Source organism: Eptatretus burgeri, chromosome 13, assembly GCF_056783735.1.
Source record: "Eptatretus burgeri isolate ZD-2024b chromosome 13, Ebu_testis_v1, whole genome shotgun sequence".
Classification (NCBI taxonomy): domain Eukaryota; kingdom Metazoa; phylum Chordata; class Myxini; order Myxiniformes; family Myxinidae; genus Eptatretus; species Eptatretus burgeri.
The window spans coordinates 73,109,460-73,133,106 of record NC_140973.1 but is presented as its reverse complement, the minus strand read 5'-3'; the positions used below and the strand labels follow the sequence as shown (position 1 = coordinate 73,133,106).

Genomic DNA, 23,647 nt, shown 5'->3' with positions numbered 1-23,647 from the left:
TTCCACCAGCCTTGAGAAGTTCAGCATGGATGCCACAGATCCCTGGAGCTTTGCCCCGTTTCAACTGGTTCACCGCAGCCCGTGTTTCCACAAGCGATGGTGGACCACAGTTGATTCGAGGGTCAGCAACAGGGATTGTAACACCCTTGACGTCCAACTCGACAGTTGGGGGATCAGCCTGGTACAACCACTCAAAGTAACCGGCCCAGCGGGCCTTCACTTCAGACTCCTCTGTCAAGAGCCTACCACTCTCTGCTCTAACTGTAGTGCTCCGAGGGATGGGCTTGGATGAACGTAATGCGCGAATTCCCCTGTAAGCGGGACGAGAATCACCTGTCCACAGGTGATGCTCTACCCCCTCACAGATTCCTCGCACATAGGCCTCCTTGTCCACCCTCAGTGCACGTACAGTTTTACGCCTCAGCTCCCTGAACAGCTCAGCTCTGCCATTCAGCCTGGCCCTGCGACTCTGGTCAATGGTATCCAGTGTCCCTTGAGAGACAAAATTCTTCTTTGCCCTGCGGTGAACTCCAAGGCATCCACCGGCAACATCAAGGACGGTGGTCTTGAAGGTGCTCCACAACTCTTCAGGACCCCCCAAAGCACCCAGACCCCCCAAGTGTCCACTCAGCCTGTTCGCAAACTCCTCAGCTACTCTCTCATCCCTGAGCTTGGCAACATCCAGCCTAGGCTGGGATGGTACCATTCTCCAGGATTTAAGGTGCAGCTTTAGAGTTTCTACAACAAGCCTGTGGTCAGTATTGAGGAACTGAGCACTCCGGTAGACCCTGCAGTTCTGGATCATCCTCCAACGACCGTCAATGAGGACATGGTCAATCTCCTTTGCCACACCGCCAGCGTTGGAATACCAAGTCCAGCGATGAGCTTGTGGGCGCTGAAACCATGAACCAGCCACCCTAAGTCCATGACTTCTTGCAAAGTCAAGGAACTTAGTGATATTCTGGTTCATAGTTCCTGACCCATGGGGACCAACACACACCTCATAACTGTCCCTATCAGTTCCAGTCGATGCATTGAAATCCCCCAAGACTAGAAGTGTATCTCGTCTGGGGCACTGATCAACCACAGACTAGAGTGTGGCGTAGAATGCATCCTTCACGGTGAGATCACTCGCCTCAGTCGGAGCATAAATAGAGACCAGGGAAATGACACCTAAGGAGTGGCGAATCCTTAATCTCATAACACGCTCGTTGACCGGTGTTACCTCAATTATCATTGTGGTCAGCTTATTGGACACAGCTACAGCAACTCCTTGGGTATGGTAACCATCAGAGCGACCAGACCAATAGTAGGTGTAACCACCCACCATTATCTCGCCGCAATCCGGTCTCCGAACCTCAGAGAGAGCTGCAATCCCGATGTCCAAACGCTTGAGCTCAGATGATAACAGAGACAGGTGATCATCCTCTCTTAGGGATAGGACATTCCAGGCACCCACCCGAAGGGACCGCCTCAGGTTAACCCAAGGAGACCGCCGTCTGGTGGACGACACCTCAGCACCACTCCGACACACTCTCCCGCAATCTGACCCAGGGATGTTACCCCGTGGTTTCCCTCCTATCAAAGATTGGGGGTCCCGAAGGCTTTGCCCCAATCCTGTCATCCGGTGAGCTGCCCTGCGAAGGGAAGCTGCACAGGAGGTACTCCCACGGAGTGGGTTTTCAGATTTTTTTGCGTTTTTGCGTTTTGCGGAATGAAGCGTTTTACGGTGGCCGGAGTGCAAATCCTGCCACCAACCTCCTAATAAGAAGTAACCCAACTGCAGGAGGACGTCCGCAGACACAGTTGGGCACTAGATATGGATGGCCGTTGGCTCACAAGGAGCTCCTCCGCCCTTTGACAGGTTTTGTTTTTAATCCTGCTGGGTGTCCATATCCAAACACCCTCCTCACCAGAAAACCTGGTGGGGGAGACGGTTTAGTCGCCGACAACCCGACCATGGAACAGGTTAGTACAGGTTTACATGGTACCTGTAGCAGGTTACAGATCGAACCTGACCTGAAAACTTGTCAAGGGTGGACACTTGTAATGCCATCCCCCACCTGGAGGAGGAGCTACATGATACACATTTCCATAGAAAATTTGCGTCCCTCCTCCCCCCTTCCACCCCACCTACCCCTCCCCCCGCCCTCTTCCACTCCCCAAAACCAGCAGCAAAGATTAAAAAAACACCTTTATACACTAATTGGGGTCATGGTGATCCCTTGTGGATGTAATGGATGAAATGGGCCCGGAACTGTAGGAGTTGCGCAACAAACAAACACCGGTCCATGAATTATAGTAAAGATACTGTATTTAACAAACAGTACGTAGGTATTATAATCACAGCTCAACTTAAAGATAGAAAAGACAATTATCCAACCAAGATATTCTAGTTTTGTATTTTTAATTAATTTTCTGAAATTTGTATAATTTGTTTTTCACTTAGAAGTTGTGGGTTAAGATGTGTAAACAAGGGTGGAAAAAGTCTGATTTAATGCAATTTAATTTCAGGCTATGAGGCAACAAAAGGTGAAAAATTTGAAAGAGGGTGTAGACTTTCTATAGATACTGTATGTATACCGTCATACCTTGATTAATGCCCAGGAGGAATTCCCAAAAAACGAAAGCTGAGTACATATTCCATCGCCATGCTGAACAGTTTACATTTTGTATGCCACTGATAGACCGGATCTGCATCTGAACCCAAACCAAAATCTAAAATCTAAACGACTTGCTCTTGTCACCTGCACAACTCATCCACCTAGTTTTGTCATAATCCGTGCACAACCTTTTGAGATATCGTGCCATATATCGTTTTTGGCCCAATCTCTCAATAGCGAAGAATCATTTTTAAAATTCTAGGAGTCGGATCCAGATCCGGATCTTCACCAAAATCTTATCAGTTCGTCCTTGTCGCACACTCGTCCACAAAATTTCATCCAGATCCGTCCACAACTTTTTGAGATATCCTGTACACAGTCAGACAGACGGAGAGGGGTGAAAACATGACCTCTTTCACCTTCATTGGTGGAGGTAATAAAAAAACAATTCTCTTTTCTGGATCCGGATCTTCACCAAAATTGAATAAATTTCTCATCGCACACCCAACCTGTCCGCCAGGTTTTGTCCGTATCCGTCCAAAACCGTTTGAGATATCCTGCTCACAGACAAACAGACACACAGACCGACAGTCAGACAGCCAAACAGGGGTGAAGACATAACCTCCACCCACCTTCGGTGATGGAGGTAATATGCTAATTATCACATTGCTCCAATGGAGATTCGGACCAGACAGCACCGCTGCTCGCCCATAAGCAATATATGAGATCTTGTTTGCGAAATTGGTTAAAGCATAAATAATGATTGTGTACCCATGATAAATGTTTTAAGTAAATTCATAAATATAAAAAATAATTTTTCATGATAATGACATCATCATCATCATACTAAAATACACAATTTGGTGTTCGTCTCTCTGTCTGTCTGTCTGACTGTTTTCTTTGACCGTGATACATTTGGTCGTTATTTATTCAATCTCAACCAAACTTGGCAGAAGAAGTGAAGGTCACACGATGGAGGTTGTGGCGACTTAATTTGCCCCCCTCCCCAAGGAGGCGTTCCGCCTTGGGTGAAATCCGAATTAAGGTGTACATCCGTGTTAAGATAGCTAATGGTGGCGTTCTTTAATAGGCTGCTTATCATAACAAAATTAACTAGAACGGGCACTCAGTAGAGTGCATGCCTTCGCCAACGCTACATTTTGCCCCCCCCCCCAGAAAACCGTTGATTGTGAGAGTATTTAATCCCATACCACATCTGCCATCTCATATGTGTTATGATGGCTTAAAAACATTAAATTTCCTGCTGTTTGACACTGATTCACGTACATTGTACAATTTCTGTGTGAACTCCCTGACGTTTTTGGGTGTCGGTGTCAAGTCAATCTGATGACAACTGGTCACATTATAAGAAATCAAATATTACACATCACAGGATAGGGAATTGAATTCTAAACATTTTGAATCTACTTGCATGCAAATTGTATAAGAATTGACCGCGTTATGATAATAAAGGTCGTTGACCTCCCAAAACTTTGACCCAAACCACTAACAAAGGTAATGACGTCATTGTGTCATATCGTATATCACAAGATTGGGCATTGAATTCACAACATTTTGGCATTGGTTGCATGCAAATTGAATAAAAATCGACCGCACTATGGCAAAATGACGATTTTGACCTTTTCATGACCTCGACCTTGACCTTTGTACTCTTAATTTTGTAATTGGTATTAGAGTGTGGGGAACAGAACAGTCAATATTTTGGTGTTGGTTTCATGCAAATCGGATAAGAATTGACCGTGTTGTGAATAAAACCGCACATTTTGCAATGTCGTGAACCCCCCTGACCTTTGACTCCCAACCGCTAATAATGGTTATTTCGTCATTGTGTCATGTCACATATCACAAGATGGGGCATTGAATTCTGAACATTTTGGCATTAGTTGCATGCAAATTGGATACAAATTGACCGCGCTATGGTAAAAAGACGATTTTGACCTTTTCATGACCTTGACCTTGACCTTTGACCCGATCGCTCCCAAAATCTAATCAAATGGTCCTCGGAAAATAACCAATCATCCCACCAAATTTGCTACGATTCAGTTCAATATTTTGAGTTATGCGAATAACAAACAAGCAAACAAACAAACACACATATTCACAAATAAATAAATAAATAAATACACAGCGATCAAAACATAACCTTTGCAACAAAGTTTGCGAAGGTAACAACAAGAATAATCGGATTTCAAGCAATGTATCTTGAAGCCTAATAACAGCACTAATGATAATACCATAATATTAACGTTATTACAAAACAGGATTAATACTAACAAGAGCGAGAATTGCTTTGCAATACACGTCCCCAACCGATGTGATATCGTTTAAGTCCAAAAAGGGCATAAGTCTGAGAAATTGACGAAACGCCCTGAAACTCGAACTTGTTCTGTAACTTATAATTTATATGTTTTAAGTTACATATTATAACTTATAATATGTAACTTGTAACTTATAATGTAACTTTATAATGGCATAATAAAGGCATGTACCAAGTTTCAGTTGAATACGTTAAAGGGTATTGGGGGGGAGAAAAAATCTGAAAAACCACAGGTGGGACGGACATACGGATGTACATAGGTACAGCAAACCTATCGTCCCCTCCAGTGAAGCCGGTAGGGGATTAATAATATCCACCATCCCCAATGGGTTTTTCTTCCTTTGGACAAAAGCATTGTTCACATGTACAAATAGCTTATCGTGGCGTTTCGTGGCAAACCCTTACCAGAAGTAAAAATATTATAAAACACAAATACATATGATTACCTTTTGAAACAGTTGTTACTGCTCTTAATGGACGTGAGCCTAGATCTAGTGTAATATATATCTCTTCTTCTTCTTTTGGCTGCTCCCATTCGGGGTCGCCACAGCGGATCACCCGTATGATCCGCATAGTGATTTGGCACATGTTTTACGCCGGATGCCCTTCCTGACGCAACCCTGGTCGCCTCTTACGACACAGGGATATGGTATACCTATTTTAACCGGGGTATACACCGGTCCAGTATACTGGTACTCATTTCGCCGACCTCGGAAGGATGACAGGCTGAGTCAACCCCCTGGTGTATTAATTCAGTGGCCCAACGGGGCTTGAACTCAGGACCTTTTTGGATCCCAAGCCGCTGCCCTAACCACTGCGCCAACACCAGGCTTTAGTGTAATATATATATATATATATATATATATATATATATATATATATATATATATATATATATATATATATATATATATATATATATATATATATATATATATATATATATATATATATATATATATATATATATATATATATACCCTAGAGAGGATAATACCATGACCCTTCCTGCTGCTCCCGTAGGGAGTGGGTGTACCAGTCAAAAACATACAATAAGTTACAGTCCTGTACTGACCAATGCATTCAGTCAGAGCAGCATACGACAGCAGTGGGGAAGGAGGTGGGAGGAGCGTTACCAACACGATCACCTGCAAATGCTTTTTCCAGAAGTTATTGGTTAACTGGGATCACAAGATTATGCACAAACAAGGAGAATTAACGAGTTACCACAGTGCTGTGAAACACAAGTGAGGAGAGTGTTCAAAACTGGCTGAGCACTGATCAGAACACACTGTTCTCATTGGCTGAGCACACAGCTCAAAGAAGAGATGAGACTGATGTGTGTTGCATATTCTTACATGGGACTTTTGAATCACTTGACGGATTTTAATTGTTTTTTTAATTGTTAAAAAAAAAAAAATTTCGACAGTTGAAAGTGATTATAGCAAAGCAGCATTAATCAAAGTATGACTGTATATGCAGTTCAGACTCCATTATTGCAGTGGATACCAGGAAGCAAGTGCCACACCGGCTACACAAGAACTTCTTGCAGAGCAAAGAAGCCAAGATCAAATGCTGTCATCAAGCAGATGAAAAGCGAAGCAACCGACAAGTTTCGCCCTTATTGGGGCTCGTCAGGACAATACATCGCTGTTCCATCCACTTCGTGACTTTGAAGCCTTGTGAATGAATACTGGTTAATGATGCACCCCTCACCAGTTTGTTATTTGGATTAGACACATTGTGTGGACTACATTTAGTCGTATGGACTACCTTCCATGATGCACACTTAGTATGGACGACCTTCCATGATGCACACTGAGTAGTAGAAGCAACACTGTCGGAATGGTCAGTGAGTGGTTGGCTGATTGGAGCAGGTACAGCAACAGAAGCATCAGAACTACATCCTGAAAAACTAGAATCACTGGTGTCCTCACTCAAGGGGGTGTTAACCAGTATGGAAGGAATGGTCTCCTTAATGTGAACTCAATCCCGGAAATGTAAACGGCCATTAGGTGATCGCAGTCCATATGACCTTGGTTCCTCACCTTAATTGTTAGGGTGATGGGCTTGGGTCCTGAGTCCCAGGATCCTGAGTTCAAATCCCACTCAGCTGTTGAATCAATACCAGGTGGGGTTGACTCAGCCTGTCATCCTTTCGAGGTCGGCAAAAATGAGTGCCAGCATGCTGGTATACTGTGTCGGAGTGGCGACCCGTCCAGGATTGTGCCCAATAGCCAAGGAGACTGCTTCGGCAGCACCAACGCTCTGCACAGAGTATGGTCCCAAATGGATGGATGGATGGTTCCTCACAACATGGCATAACAGTAGCTGGCTCTCACATATCGGATCTCTGATTGAGAACGTATAAAAACTGGCCTGGATGCAAAGGTGGATACATTCACGAGTGTGGGTGTCATGATCATGGTAAAACTGTAATCGTGTTCTTGTCTCAGTTGTTTGTCATGCTCTTGTTGTTTGTATGTCACTCATGTATCATTCTGAGATACTCAACACTATACAAATGTTATATGATGCAACTTTTGCATTCTAAATGATAAAACGTTTTGTTGTGCTGTGAAGTCCAAATTGTAGAAGGTAGGGAGGAGTGGGAACTATTGACTTGTGATAGTATATCATAGGATGACTGATCAATCACTCACTTCCCAGGAGTCTCCATATTCCTAAATCCGGCGCTGTCTGGTCGATGTTTTACAGAAGTTTGATCTGAGAAAGTACACAAATAGTTCAAAACGGCATTCTGGTTCGCTATCACAACAAATCTTAGGAACCAATCTTCAAGTGCATGCGGCTTTGTATGCCCACACGTTTCTGCAGCGAATTATAACTCCATCCATCTTCTTTTTATTGGCCACAATTATTCCCACGTTCTTGTTGGGTTGATAGGGGGGGGAGGGTTGTTTATCATGGCTGGTTTTCATAATGATGACTCGTCCTGCATGTAAAACACCAGGATGGCACTTTGTAGTTGGGTTGATATTCAAATCCAGGCGAGAACATCTCAAATGTGAGTGTTTATCTCCAGTTTATCCTGCTCGTCCAGTGAGTGTAATAAGCGTGTTATTAAAATACAAGCTAAGTATCGAGCAAGCACTTTGTCTTCTCGAGGGAGTGCAGATCGCTTTAACTCAGACTGACAATACCAGACAATTGTGTCATTAATATAACAATAAACAATGGTGATCGTTTGTTGGACATCGATCCTCGTGGGGTGAACGTCTCTAGATATGGAACAATGGTCACGTTTTGAATTAGCCAAGAGAGTAGAGGCAATGACAGCACGTAGCGGGTGGAAAATCAATTTGCGGAATAGTTTACAAACAATGATGCAGTTTGGTTCCTCAAGCGGAGTAAAAGTGAAAGATCGCCCTGTTCTCACCTGGAGCATTTTCACATAAGACGACGGGGCAAGTAGACCAAGGTCCACTTCTCAAGGGATCTTCGTTTTGCAGAAAACACCAAAGCATACAATTGGGACATTTCGCGATCGAGAAACGAAGCCTGATCTGACCTCCTGTTTGAGGCTCACCATCCGAGACCCCTCTTGGGGGCAGCCACGGTCGGCATACATACAGTACGGTATATCAGGAAACTAATCTGATTCACTCCATCAGAAGTAGACCGACAGGTGAGGACGTTCTGATAATGCCATTGTGATACATTCGACCAAAACCAATAATTTTATTGGACTTGTGCCTGGATACCGAAGGTCAAATGATCTGCTCTTGCGAAATTTATAATACCTGTGTACAGAACAGCCAGTTTGAGGTCCCTTTCAACATTTTCAAAGGTACCAAAAGCGTTTATCCACAGGACCATGGATTGCGGCTCTTCTTTGTGGGTTGGAGCCACCAGCAGATCTCACATTGTGACCCTACAAGCTATGATACTCTAAGTCCTGAGGGTATTTGGAGTAACTCAGTGTGAGTCTGAGGGACAGGGTCTGCTCCTTTACCACGACTTATACATTGGTGGCTTTACATTTTCTACCACCTCATAGCTGGTCTTGCACCACCTCAGCCATTTGTCCCTTACTTGGCAATCATGACTGCCGTATGTCAGCCACATCCGTCTTGCCAGTCGGATTCCCGAAGAGTGCCTGTCTGGGGCGACAAAAACTCTTTATTGAGAAGGTAGAATGAACATTCTAAAAATGACACGACACGAATAATGTGCTGCCCTCCCACCAGCCACACGGATGTGCACACGGCCGTTGTTCATTTATTAAGAACTACAGGGAATAGAATGGTTGAGTACGTGTTTCGTAAGAGAATGTGTAAAAAACGTTATCAACACATGTAATTGGGAAAGTATTGTTCACGTGTGGAGTAGAATAGGGAGGAGTTTGAAAGTGTAATTTGAAACCGAACTCGATGCTGCCGTGTTCAGATCCTGGGCAGACCAAAGAGAAAAGGGGGGGGGGGGTGGTGATGGAATTGCAGGAACAGCCGTAGGGCTAAAAACGGTAAGATGAGACTAGTTATTTCATTAATAAACGTCTGGCATAAGTGTGTGGTTTCTGTATAGAATGATGAGACATGCGGTGAAGTGTGTTCAGAAGCCAATAAGCATGGACACTCCATTCTGTAATCTGTCTAAAGCCCTCCCACCATTCCTCCCCCATGAATCCTTCAAATGAGTTCCCTTTGTAATCTGTCTCTGTGTTGCTTTTATGAATTGTTTACAGCTCCGCAAGACAGCGAAACTCCCCCACTCCACTCCTCTCCCCCCACCACAGGAAGGTGAAACCAGTGCCTTGCGATCATCCATGTGTGAAAGTAAGAGACAATTCTGAGGAATGGAAATCTCTCCAGGCACTCAAAACCGATACAAGTGCTCAGAGCCGCTGGAAGGCGCAGAAGCAGCCAGAAGGTGCGAGAAGCTTCCCAGCGGGCCAATGGGAACACACAGGCATACATGGTTACAAGGTTATAAAAGCTGGGGGGGGGGGACAGAGTGAGAATGAAGAGTGGAACTGTTGGACAGTCAGAATCTGAGGCTTAGTCAGCGTGGGTGGAAAGCCGGGGAGAGCTGCACACGAGCGAGTGGTCGAGAACGATTAGGCAGAGGTTGGCAGAGGAGTCGAGTCCAAGAGTCTAATTGTAAAAGAGCATATGTACATAGGTCTGGAACCACAAACTCAGATGTGACAATGCCTGCAGTCTCCCTCCCGCTGAGACCACCACCATGAACCCATCACCACCCCACGCAAGCATCTCGCTTGGGGAAGATTTATTTCCGTCTTGTGGCATTTATTCCTGTTCGTGCGTGCAAGTGACTGATCTCCAAGTCATATTGCTTCAAGCCTCCGTGTCATGGGCATGTGGGGATGTAGTTAATTACCAATGAGCCATCGCTCCTTGTTCTTTCCTGACCTTTATTATAATTTTAATAAACCCTGTTTCACACTATCAAATCATTGGCTTGGTGCGTGACGTGAGCAAATCCTCGGTCGTCGGAAATTGGTGCCAAAACCTCTCGGTAGGAGGGTTCAAAATCACAGTGGTTCGTTGAGGATCTTCGTCTGGCCCCCATCCTTTTTGAATCGACGAACGCACTGTAGGCCTCAGGCCTTGTTGGAATTGTGTACGACTGAAACGGAAGAATATATTCGCCTTTCCCGGTGTACGGCCCCATGACTATCCGTCACTAAGTTGGTGACAGTCCGGGTGGAAGATTTGACCATGTGTTCCCCCAACAGTCCACCATAACAGTATATAATGGGTGAAAAGAAAGTCCGATTAGGGTGTTGTAACCGGATGGAAACCACGTCAAAGGATAAACAAACCCCACAAGCTACATGACAGGCAAGAACCTTCTGTTTCCTTTGAAGTGGCATCTGCAGACATTTTGTGAGCAAAATGAACATTACGACGAGGTTTCGGGCTTTTCGTTCTCATAACTGAGCCGAGGTTACAAAAAAAAAACCCAGCAACCAGGAGGGCAACAAAGAGGTCTAATAGGTCATTGATCATCTTATCCGCATAACCACCGCTTCTATGCCCATCTAGGTACATTAACTCTCGTGCAAACGTATAAGAGAGAATTGCCATGGGTTTTGCCTTGCTTGCATCCAATGGCACCAATTATGTCCTTTGGGGTGTCTGGAAATTCCTAAAGTGCTCCACCTCCCCCCCCCATCCCAACCCAATCCCCTCCTCAAAGTACTATACAACCTTGTGGAATTTGTACAGATAAGTCTGAGATGTTGCACTAGGGGTAATTAATGAGGGTTTGCAGAACTGGTGTTTTATCCATGGATACCAAACTACTACGTCGAGATAATTCTCAAACTGATGACGTCAGGGTATGTTGACCTGCCAATGAAGTGTATTTTTGAATGGCGTATGAAAGAGATGCTTAAACATGTATAACTGCATTAGAATAGTCGCATTCCTTCCACAATGTGGGGTCAGCGGGAGGGACCTTTACTTGCCCAAGTCTTTCACGAACTGGCTGGCCAGGTCTGCCATTCGCTAGAAGATGCTTTTGGAAGGAATTTTTTTAATCTTTTTTTTTTTTCAAGGCCCTGATGATAAATCTCCGACTCTTCACGAAGGACACCGTGGGATCTTAAATGCCCACGAACTAATGCCGGCAGATGGGACGCCAAGTTGAACATCAAACCGATGCCTCGCAGTGCCTCCGAATCACAAGGGGGGCAGTCTGTAGCTGAGTCGAGATTCGAACTCCAAAGCACGCGCATTCCTCAAAGCGATCCTGCCAGCCCTTGCAGGGACCTCATATCATGTGACAAGTTTCCACGCCAACGCAGCAGATGATGGAAATCTTAAGAGAAAGATCATTTCGAACAGTCCACCACGAGCAGGATGCGTGGTGAATCGCACCACTCGGTGAGAGTTCGCAAAGTAGATAAAGTAACTTTAGTGTTCAACGAAAATATAATAATGTAAAAATAAAAGTGTACCTTTACATAATTAAAGCCAAAGCCTTAATTTACTTTATACAGATTGAACTTTATTTTACACGAAGTGTAAAGTATGACGTACATCAAAACAGGTCGACGTCATACAAAAAGGGACCTGTTTGACAAATGTAATGATTCAGCTCATGCACTTTTCACCTGCCATCTGCGATCATTTATAAAGCAATTAACCTTCTTTAAATCTCAGTTCCATCTGCGTATAAAGCCTACCTTATGGCAATCAAGAACCCGGCAAAGAAATCTTCCGTTGTGCAGTTAAGCTCAGTTAAATATGGCCAAACCCATGATTTGAAAGAACAGAGGAAGTACAAAGCACTCAAACTGTTACAAAACGGTTTGGACATGGGGGAGCTAGAGGAGCTACTGTGTCAGGTCACGGTCCTACTCGTCCACCCTTCATTATTATTAACGTTTATAGGGTATAGAAGGCTGGGGCTGAATGAATAGCTCAGAGGTTGCATGCCCATATACCCCTGTAACACCCCACCCCCAAATCCCCACAATCGCCTTGATCTGTCTGTTCTAAGTTCGATTCCCAGCATACTAATATCAACTGTCATCCTCATGCTTTGCAGGTAAAGAGTGTGCCGTTCTTCAATATCAACTGTCACCCTCGTTCTTTTCAGGTTATGAATGCACTGTTCTTCGATATCAACTGTCATCCTTTGCAGGCAAGCCTGTGTTGGATTAATTATTAAGGTGGCTGGCTTAAGATCCAAGGGTTTTGAGTTCAAGCCCCTGTTGAACTATTGAAGTAATACCAGGTGGGTTGCCACAGTCCTCCATACCTTCTGCAGTCGGTAAGATCAATATCAGGTTACTCGTAACAGGAGCACTACATCAGTGGCACAGCTGTGCCCCCAGAAAATGATGCAGCCACAGGCTAAATACAAATAAATAAACAAGGAAGACATTGCCCAGAGCCTGATACTTGCAAAATACTGAAAACAAATTTCACCTTAAAAAAATAATTGGCGGTTGAATTCAATGAACAAACATACAAATCCTGTTCAAATTTCACATCAATCGGGTGAAAATTGAGGATTTTAGAAATCATACATTTAAGTTGTTGACCTTTGACCTATGTTGACCCAAAAAAATTGGTGGTTGAATTCAGTGACCTCATAAACAAATCCTGTTCAAATTTCAAGTCAATGAGATGAAAATTGAGGATTTCAAAAATTGTATCTAAGTTGTTGGCCTTTGGCTTATGTTGACCTTTTGGGATATGCTGACCTCAAAAGTAACTGGTGGTTGTATTCAGTGCACAGATATAAAAATCCTGTTCAAATTTCAAGTAAATCAGATGTAAATTGACAATTTTAGAAATCGTGGCCTATGTTCACCTCAAAAGTAGTTGGTGGTTGAATTCAGTGACCTGATATTTAAATCCACTTCAAATTTCAAGTCAATTGGATGAAAAATGACAATTTTAGAAATTTGGTTAGTGTTGACCTTTTTGCCTAAGTTGACCTCAAAAATAATAGTTGGTTGAATTCAGTGACCTGAAATGCAAATTCTCTTCAAATATCATGTCAATCAGATGAAAATTGAGGATTTTAGAAATTCGGCCTATTTTGACCTTTTGCCTGTGTTTACTTCAAACATCGTTGGTGGTTGAATTCAGTGACGTGATATGCAAGTCCTCTTCAAATTTGAATCAATCAGATGAAAATTGAGGATTTTAGAAATTTCAAATAGTTGTTGACCTTTGATGACCTTTTGACCTCAAAATCAATAGGATTCTGTTGGACCACAAACTCCACCATTTGATCAGTTTGAAATTGTGATCTGTAGGCGATTAAAGGTGAGTGGACAGACAAACGGAAGCGATCAACATACTTGTCAAAAAAAAAAATTGCCAAATAACAAACAGACAGACAGACAGACAGACAGACATACTGAATAACGCACAAGACCAATCAATATACTTGAAAAGTTCTCGATTTTCGCAAATAACAAACAGACAGAACAAGAGTGAGAATTGCTTTGCAAAACAGTTAATGTCCCCAACAGGTCCCATTGAAGAAGAAACCCTAGTCCCCACCGTGTTTGGGTTGATTCAGAAAAATAAAAGGAAAAGCAATTTTCATTTACTGACATCTTTTGTTTATCGAGAAACCAAGAAAGACAACGTGGATAACAAACTGGGCGTAAAAATTTGTTTGCTTCAAAGCACGCTCGAGCCAATACCGGATCCAAACTGAAGAAGAAGAACCTTTATACCTACAGTGTTTTGTTCATTTGTAGGCTTTGCCAATTTCATATTAAAAACTAGAGGGGAGCACTCGGTAGAGTGCAAAACCTCCGCTGTCAGTACTGCTGGGTCACTTAAGTGAACCTGATATCCTATTCATTGTAGGTCAAAACGGATCAGACTCTGCTGAACAACGATTGAATAAACTAAACGAGATCGATGCGCATGTAGAAATGCCCCCAAAAAAAAAAATCGAAATTTTTTTGAAAAAAAAAGTTGCAAAATTTGTTTTTTTTTCTCCAACAAATTATTTTTTTTGGGGTTGGAAATCACTTAGAACATGTATAAATGCAAAAACAAAAATTCAAATATTTTTTCAAAATGGCCGCTATGGCGGCCATATTGGACTTTGGACCAAGTCCAAAATCTAATGGCATGATCCTTGGACCATATTTAATCCCCCACCAAGTTTCGTCGAAATCCGTCCAGGAGTTTTTCCGTAATACTGTTCACAAACAAACAAACAAACAGACAGACAGACAGACAGGGGTGAAAACAGTAACCTCCGTCCATCTTCGATGGCAGAGGTTAATAACCCGATGTGCATACATGAAGCAAAAATATGCGTACGACTTATGTGCATGTATAATATATCGTGGTTATATACCTGGGATCATTCCAATTGCACTGAACCATGGACTAATGCCCGGGACGAAGGCCTGAGGCCTACCAATCTGTGTGCTTTATGCAAAGGTGGTGCATTATTTTATTGGGGTGTAAAGCAGTGGGGTGCAGTCACGGCAGATAAACAATGACCCATGTAAAATATTGTTAAGGTTCAAGGAACCATATGCATACAAACATACAGTTGTCGTGAAGTTAGTTATTCCATTAAGTATATGTGTAGATAGATCCCTACCTTGTGTGTAGTGGGGAGACACTGGGGCGCATTGCGATGGTTTTTAGTTAGGTTAATAAATCTTTATATCCCCTCCATTACGATCCACGGTACCATAGCGCTTGCAGCCTTCGGTTCGCTGGCAACAATGTACCACTGTCGTCTCCGGAGCTTCGTTGTTCCGAGGAAGAATCTTCACATCCGCAGTTCCTTTTCGGCTTCCCCAAACGTTCCAATTCAATCTTGGTTGTTCCACCGTCCACCTTCCTCAAACACACGTGGAGTGGGCAGGCTTTCCCAGCCTGGCCGAAATCCCACCCAGAAAGGGCGGACCCCATGAAAGCCCTGTCCAATCAGGGCGGACGGTGACGTCAGCTTCACCAAGGCCCTTCCCCGATCCTGGGGGATCTATAAATGACGACACCATCCTCAGGGTAGCGTGAGAGAGTTCGGTGGGTTCGTTGGCTGGTTACAAAGAAGGAAGGAAGGTCGTTAGTTGAGTTGGTCCCTTGGTTGTTGGTTGAAGAAGGAAGGTCGTGATCACGGAGTGCCTGCCCACATCTCGCCTCGGCGGCCCGTCTGTTGTGCTGGTCCGAGTACACCCGACCTTGACCGGGTCTCTCATGGGGTCCTGTCTGCTGCCCCGTTCTACCTTGGACTCAGCGCTCTCCAGCCGGGCTCCTTCGCAGACACAGTCTCCACACGTGCGGCTGTGGGCCGAGCTGTACGACCTCTGTCGGGTGCCACACCACGGAGCATCCCTTCCCTCGGAATGTTCAGGTACCGAAAGAACTGCAACCTCAGCTCCCTCCCTCCCTGGCTGAAAAAGTCCTTTGCCATTCAACTGGGTTTATTTTGTCCGAGTGTGTGTCTGAGTGTGTGGCACCTGTCCTTTAAATAGAATTGTATAAGTTTTTGATCATTGTAATTCTTGCCTGTATTATTCTCATGACAAGTCTGCTCTATGTCCTCTTTTGTAAGTTGCTGTAAAATTGTCGCACTACATCTCTCTCTTCTGTCCCCTGCATAACACACAAATAAATCTGTTCCTGTACCACATGTTTTTCCTTGCTTAGTGTAAATAAATTGTTGTAGAAATGTTTCCAGTTCGTTTTTGTCTTTTCCTTCATTGCTCCAGCATGGTTCGGATCTAAGTTTAGCCGGGTCTTTATCCCCGATAATCTGTTCATTATAGCCGGTACGTCCTTGGCAGTTCCGCTCGGCTGCATCCGATCTGGAGTTGGTAGTTGGTACTCTACCGTAGTTGGTAGAGTGATCTGGTTCGGGAAAGGCGTACCGAGGGCGTGGTTCCCCGGTAATCGAAACCACGTAGTTAATTAGGTAACTTGGTTCTAGACAAGAAGACCCTACGCTACGCGGTTGAGGTATTGGCGTCCATGGTCGGTTAAGCGACCCGCCGCGTCACAGAATTATCCGTGAGCGATGGCCTACAATTACGGGAGTCTGGTGGGAGACAACGTAACTTCCCCCACTTAGTGGTGGTTCTCACCGCTGGACCCTGGGCCGCAACAATGTTTAATTTCCACAAGTTTAAAACGGGCATATCTATGTGAAAAATTGACGAAATGCCCTGAAACACGAACTTCTTCTGTAACTTATCATAATAAAGTCAGGTATCAAATTTCAGTTGAATATGTTAAGGGGTATTGGAAAAAAAAATGTCTGAAAAACCACAGGTGGGACAGACGTTGAACCAGCAAATCTATAATCACCTCTGGTGAAACCAACTGGGAGGGGACTAATAACACATGCTAACAACCAATATGCTTGAAAATTTCAGGTAATAAGTGTCGTTCTTAACAGAGATGCTGACCCATTGTCTCGTCTGCCAGCTCTTGCAGGTACAGATTGAAGACGCTGACATGCTTTCGAAAAGAGTAGGCAAATTGTGCATCGGTATTCTGGATGAATTATTATCATAATCTACAGGCACACAATACTTTGTATCACTGCATCTTGCTGATGATGCAACGAGTAGGTCCATAAATTCATGACTGAAAGCCGCTCAAACGTACATTTACTAGATGCAAAAACCATCCTACCTATTTACTTGGTAATCAACTGTAGAAAGTACAATCTCTTGAACTTTCGGCATCACCATCAGTCATGACCTTTCCAGGGCCGACTACACAGGAAAGCTGGCCTCCAAAGCTAACCAGCCACAAACTGTGCATCCTTCATCATCATCTGATCGAGCGAACTCGGGCATCCTTCATCAATCCAAGTCTTTCCTTGGAAAATCAGAGATACTCAAAGTCTACAAGGTCTTTGGGCTTTGGCCATAGCTCATTGGAGTTCTGCCCTCGGCTATGAACTGGCACCCCAGCATCACGTCTGTCTCTCCTGAATTCTGTGGAATCCCAAGCTCTTAAAATTATTGTCATCTCCCACAATGAGGCCAAAGCACACAAGGTCTTTAGAATAAACTCCCACACTCTTCAATTCCATTCTTCCCTCTAGGTCTTCAAAACAGCTGTTCACCACCACCTCTCATCTTCCCCCAACCAAAACCACAATCTTTTCTATCCCTGCTAATCCACCCCAAACCCACCTCCTTCAAATTCCTTGCTTTCCTTCCTGAAAGTACCTGTAGTGTCCATCTTGTACACCTGGTGTACCCCGCCCCATCCCTCTCCCTTCCACAGATCTCCTAATGTCTCTGTTCCCCACTGTTTTGTCCTTCTCTCTCCCACCCCTCGCCTCCTACACCCATTGTTGTGCATTGTGTGTTCGCTCTCATACGAGCCTCGACAATGTATACGAAAATAAAAAAGGTCTGTTGCTATCACATCACATCATCGGTGGTCTCCGTCTCCTACCATCGATTTTCTAACATTGCACCCAATGCTCTCTCAGTCCTTCAACCTTCCGCAGCATCTTCAGGATGTGTGTGTTCTTCCAGTAACCCCTCCTGGTTAAACTTCCAAGATCCAGGCTGAATGCACACCTCCACTCTTTTATGCCTCGCTTCTCCCGTTTATCGAACCACCTTCCAGATGCTGTTACGACTCACTTCCTTTCAGTACTTCAACCAAGCAGTGCACCACAATTTCTTGTCTTCTCCAACCCTGACCCATGATCTTTATGGCCATGATCATGATCTTCATGACCCCATTAACCTTTCCAAACACAACCATGTTACTTGTTCGTTTTAGTTTCCTCACCTCCTCTCTTGCTTCTTTTCCTGTTGGTTCATTCCCTTGATGTTTGTCCCACAGTCAGTTCCTCGTTGCTCCTCCATGAGCCTCCCTCCTGCAGAAAAAAAAATAACAAGCAAAAGAGCAATCAGAGATAGCAGACCCTCGCCAGGACTTCTTTTGAGTGGTGTAATTTTGTGGGTTGTAGGCTAAATCCAATATGGCTGCCAAACCATGTGACCGATGATATCACATGTGTGAACCTTTTGTTCCTCATGGACAAGCGGTCATACGTATAAAGTTTTGCTTCGATTTTCTCAGCCACTTCAGAGAAGAAGATTTTTTAAGGTTATTTTTTTAAAACAACAATATGGCTACTGAATCATGTGACTGATGACATCACGATTCTTTTTTTTTTTACTGCGGACCATTTTATCCCAAGATGACCCTCAAAAATTTTCATACTGATTGGATGTGGTGTTCTACATATACAATCATGACGTCATAGCGAGGGCACAAATGACATCATAAAAATCACACTCATTCCCCATAAGGAGTACTTGCTATGTGCCAAGTTTCGATTATTTCCTTGGTGCAGTTTCAGAGATTTTCAGAGAGAGGGTTTCAGAGAGAGATACAGAGATCCAAAGTTTTTCTGTTTTTCTCACATGGCTGCCACACCATGTGACCTATGACGTCATAATTATCATTTAAACATTCCACATGTGGAGTCGCATCAATGGCGAAAATTTCGTCTCAATCCGACAAGCAGTTGTAGAGAAAAACATGAAAGATCTTTGCGGACAAACAAACAAAATGAAATCGCTCGTTGAGCAAGGAATTGCCCGAATAACTTTATCATATCTCCATGATCTCTGAAAAAACAAAAACCTCGAAATCAATTTGGTTCTTATAGGTCGATAGTGCTACTGTTTAATGAGTTGTAGCACTTGGTTTGGTCATGATCATAACTTGGAAGTCAATCGGACTTGAAATGGCGTTTTTATGGCAATTTGAAATTTTTGATCCCCATGATGGTACCATGGAAATTTTTGATCCCCATGATGGTACCATGGAAATTTTTGATCCCCATGATGGTACCATGGAAATTTTTGATCCCCATGATGGTACCATGGAAATTTTTGATCCCCATGATGGTACCATGGAAATTTTTGATCCCCATGATGGTACCATGGAAATTTTTGATCCCCATGATGGTACCATGGAAATTTTTGATCCCCATGATGGTACCATGGAAATTTTTGATCCCCATGATGGTACCATGGAAATTTTTGATCCCCATGATGGTACCATGGAAATTTTTGATCCCCATGATGGTACCATGGAAATTTTTGATCCCCATGATGGTACCATGGAAATTTTTGATCCCCATGATGATACCATGGAAATTTTTGATCCCCATCATGGTACCATGGAAATTTTTGATCCCCATGATGGTACCATGGAAATTTTTGATCCCCATGATGGTACCATGGAAATTTTTGATCCCCATGATGGTACCATGGAAATTTTTGATCCCCATGATGGTACCATGGAAATTTTTGATCCCCATCATGGTACCATGGAAATTTTTGATCCCCATGATGGTACCATGGAAATTTTTGATCCCCATGATGGTACCATGGAAATTTTTGATCCCCATGATGGTACCATGGAAATTTTTGATCCCCATGATGGTACCATGGAAATTTTTGATCCCCATGATGGTACCATGGAAATTTTTGATCCCCATGATGGTACCATGGAAATTTTTGATCCCCATGATGGTACCATGGAAATTTTTGATCCCCATGATGGTACCATGGAAATTTTTGATCCCCATCATGGTACCATGGAAATTTTTGATCCCCATGATGGTACCATGGAAATTTTTGATCCCCATGATGGTACCATGGAAATTTTTGATCCCCATGATGGTACCATGGAAATATTTGATCCCCATCATGGTACCATGAAAATTTTTGATCCCCATGATGGTACCATGGAAATTTTTGATCCCCATGATGGTACCATGGAAATTTTTGATCCCCATGATGGTACCATGGAAATTTTTGATCCCCATGATAGTACCATGGAAATTTTTGATCCCCATGATGGTACCATGGAAATTTTTGATCCCCATCATGGTACCATGGAAATTTTTGATCCCCATGATGGTACCATGGAAATTTTTGATCCCCATGATGGTACCATGGAAATTTTTGATCCCCATGATGGTACCATGAAAATTTTTGATCCCCATGATGGTACCATGGAAATTTTTGATCCCCATGATGGTACCATGGAAATTTTTGATCCCCATGATGGTACCATGGAAATTTTTGATCCCCATGATGGTACCATGGAAATTTTTTATCCCCATGATGGTACCATGGAAATTTTTGATCCCCATGATGGTACCATGGAAATTTTTGATGGTACCATGGAAATTTTTTTTATCACAACATGCAGAATGACACACACAACCGACCAACATAATTGCCGAAATCCGAAGGATTCCAGCAATTAACAAACGGACCCTCTCCTCCGGGGAGGGTAAAAATAAATAAACACCACTGCGTCGAGTTGGATCTGCCTTGTTAAATGTCCCGTTTATGGATTTGAGAAAATGTTTTATTTCGTGTCTGTGACATTCACCGCTTTCTCTGAAGCATTTTTCCCACGTTTCGATAGAACAGGGCCATGTGGAGAGAAGCTAAACTGGGAACGCAACCAATGTTCATGTCTCCCAAGGCCAAAGCTCCACGCGGATCCACTGCAGAATAAACAAAATGCGAGGTGAGGTTCACGCACACACAAAAAAAACCCTTTCAACTTGTACATCTGGTTTGTCATTTACAAAACGTTATAAACGAGTTCTTCTGATAACAAGAAGCGAGTGCTTCTGATAGAAGTACTGTTGTGGGGCCGGGTATCGGTGGCGAGCCCGCCCGCTTGGGGGAGCAGCAGAGTCGGCTCCACCGAACACACCAGCATTTATAGGTCGTCACCCCGGATAACTCTGGAGCCGACAGGTCACTTAAAGGACCGTGGTCACAAATACTTCGACGGGGTGAGGGAGGGTTAATTGCCTAATTTCAATATACCGAAATACCCATGCAGTCTTACTTCCGGGGAAACACACCCTCGGCCGACTCTGTCCGATCTGAGTCGCAGGTAACGACTCAGATCCGGCGTAACTGAGCGGAGTTACTAGAGCCGTGCCGGACCAAATGAACAATTTACCCTCGCTATCTCTCAATACACAGCGTGCCAAGCCAATGAAAGAAACACAGAAACGAGCTGGAATATTCAACAGGGGGGTTTATTTATAAAGAATAATCAGGAGGGGAACACAGAGCAGAGTTATCACGAATAAAATGCAATGTACAATGAAAAGAAAACACTTAAACAGCTCTACTTAACAGACGCCGCCCACGGACACACACACACACACACACACACACACACACACACACACACACACACACACACACACACACACACACACACACACACACACACACACACACACACACACACACACGAAATGGACCCGTGGGTCTTTTCTCGGTAGAGCCAGGTACCTCCCAGCCTCATGCGGTTCCACCGACTCGAACCCACGACCCAAAGTCCACGGCCCACGAACGGACCAAGCCACACTCGCCACTGTCTCAGATCGCTCCAGCCACGACCACGACCGTCTGCAGAACGCAATCGCCACGATCCTTCAGAACGCAACGCTTGTCTCTCAACACTCGTCCAGATAACCACTCTCCTCCTCTTGAAGAGGGAGGAGCTTCTTCTCCCCGCCACTCGCCTCCTGATTGGACGGTGGGTTGTCAGGCGACTCATGGCGGCCTCCCGATTGGCCGGGCGGAACACTCCATCTGGCTAAGGCGGAGCCAGCCTGAGGTGATAGCTTCCCTGATTGGGCAAGGGGTGGTCTGGTGGGAGGGGCAACGACCACCCTCCCACCGTGCGTGTCTGAGAACCCAAACGGAACAGCCAGGAGAGAGCACCCTATTCTCCACCTCACCCCCGTGCGTGACACGATGCATGGGGCGATGGCGGCGATGGTGTTGTTATTGTTGTAGTTGTTGATGTAAAAACCAAGCTAAAAAAATAACCCGTAGCGCACACATGTAATTCCCATTAGACAGAAGGGGATGGATTCTCACTGTACACATACTTATCGACATAACTAACTTTGGGACCTGAATGTTGAGTGCGCATGGTTTCCAGATTCGTAACAGTACGACATTCGGTGGAACTTGTACCTCTGTCAGGCTGAGCAGTTTACGTTTTTGTATCCCGCTGATAGGCCAGATCTGGATCCAGACCTGAACCAAAATCTAATCAGTTTGTTCCCGTCACGGAGCTAACTCATCCACAAAATTTCGTCTGAATCCATCCACAACGTTTTGAAATGTCGTTTTTTGGCTCAATTGCTCAATGATGAAGAATCACTTTAAAAAATTTTTAAACCCTCCTATCCAGTTCCGGATCTTCACCAAAATCGAATCAATTAGTCCTTGTCACACACACAACCAGTCCACCAAGTTTTGTCCGAATCCGTCCATAAACTTTTTGAGATGTCATGCTCACAGATAGACAAACAGGGGTGAAAACATAACCTCTCCTCTTAGAAAAGGTTTGGTGTATGTGTGAGTTTGATAAACTAACAACTGTTTAATATACTGATAAACTAACAATTGCATGAAGGTATGGAAACATCAGGTACGGGTGCATGCGCCGGAGCAGCACGTCGCTGCGTCCACTCCAGGGACCTCCGTCTGGCCATCCCCCAGGCAGATACCTGGCCCATCCCCGTCTCCTTGAGATGCTGATCAACTTGCTGCAACCATGAGGAACGTGGTCGGCCCATCGGCCTCCTCCACTCACGAGGATCCCTCGCTGAGAGAACCTGCTGAGCAGATCAGTGTCAGCAAAACGAGCCACATGTCCACACAGCTGCAGCTGACGCTCACGGTCTATGCAGATAACAAATCTCATCTGAGCCTTTCTCTCAGCAACTGCTCATTGCACACAAAGTCTGACCAGCAATAGCCAAGGATTCTCTGAAGAGACCTGGCACCAAAGGAGTGAAGTCTCCATCAAAGCAAATTCCAAGTCTCACATCCACAGAGACTGGAAGGACCAAGGACTTAAAGACTCAGACTTTTGTCCTCCTGCATAGGAACCGACAGTGCCACACCTCATGATCCAGTGAATCCATGACTCCCAAAGCCCGATCCAGAGGTCTGTCGACCTCTACCTCACAACATGCGGAGACGTGAATATCACTGCCAAGGTAAGTGAATCTCTCCGTGACCTCAACATTCTCACCGCAAACAGGTACAGGGAAGATGGCAGCATCCAATATGTCATTCAAAGCCTGAATCTTAGTTTTGACCCAGGAAACTTGTAATCTCGGTGGCTCCGACTCCGCATCAGCACCTTAAGGGCCCCCATAAGGATATCCA

The 23,647-nt window shown here is 44.3% G+C and overlaps 1 protein-coding gene across 8 annotated transcripts in view; it reads right to left on the bottom strand.

Moving 5' to 3' along the window:
- The window catches only part of LOC147014765 (uncharacterized), a 199,316-nt gene extending 177,239 nt beyond the window's left edge, over window positions 1-22,077 (bottom strand). For 6 of the 8 annotated variants that reach the window (XM_085853019.1, XM_085853023.1, XM_085853024.1 and 3 more), the window contains exons 1-2: window positions 21,749-22,077; window positions 18,189-18,276 (exon numbers count right to left, since the gene is read on the bottom strand). In XM_085853019.1, the coding sequence (XP_085709145.1) occupies window positions 18,189-18,276; window positions 21,749-22,016 (356 nt within the window). In that variant the 5' untranslated portion in view covers window positions 22,017-22,077. Of the gene's footprint in view, window positions 1-18,188; window positions 18,277-20,819; window positions 20,938-21,748 lie in introns of all 8 variants that reach the window. The other 2 variants (XR_015050900.1, XR_015050901.1) reach the window with 2 other exon arrangements.
- Window positions 22,078-23,647: the final 1,570 nt, after the last annotated feature.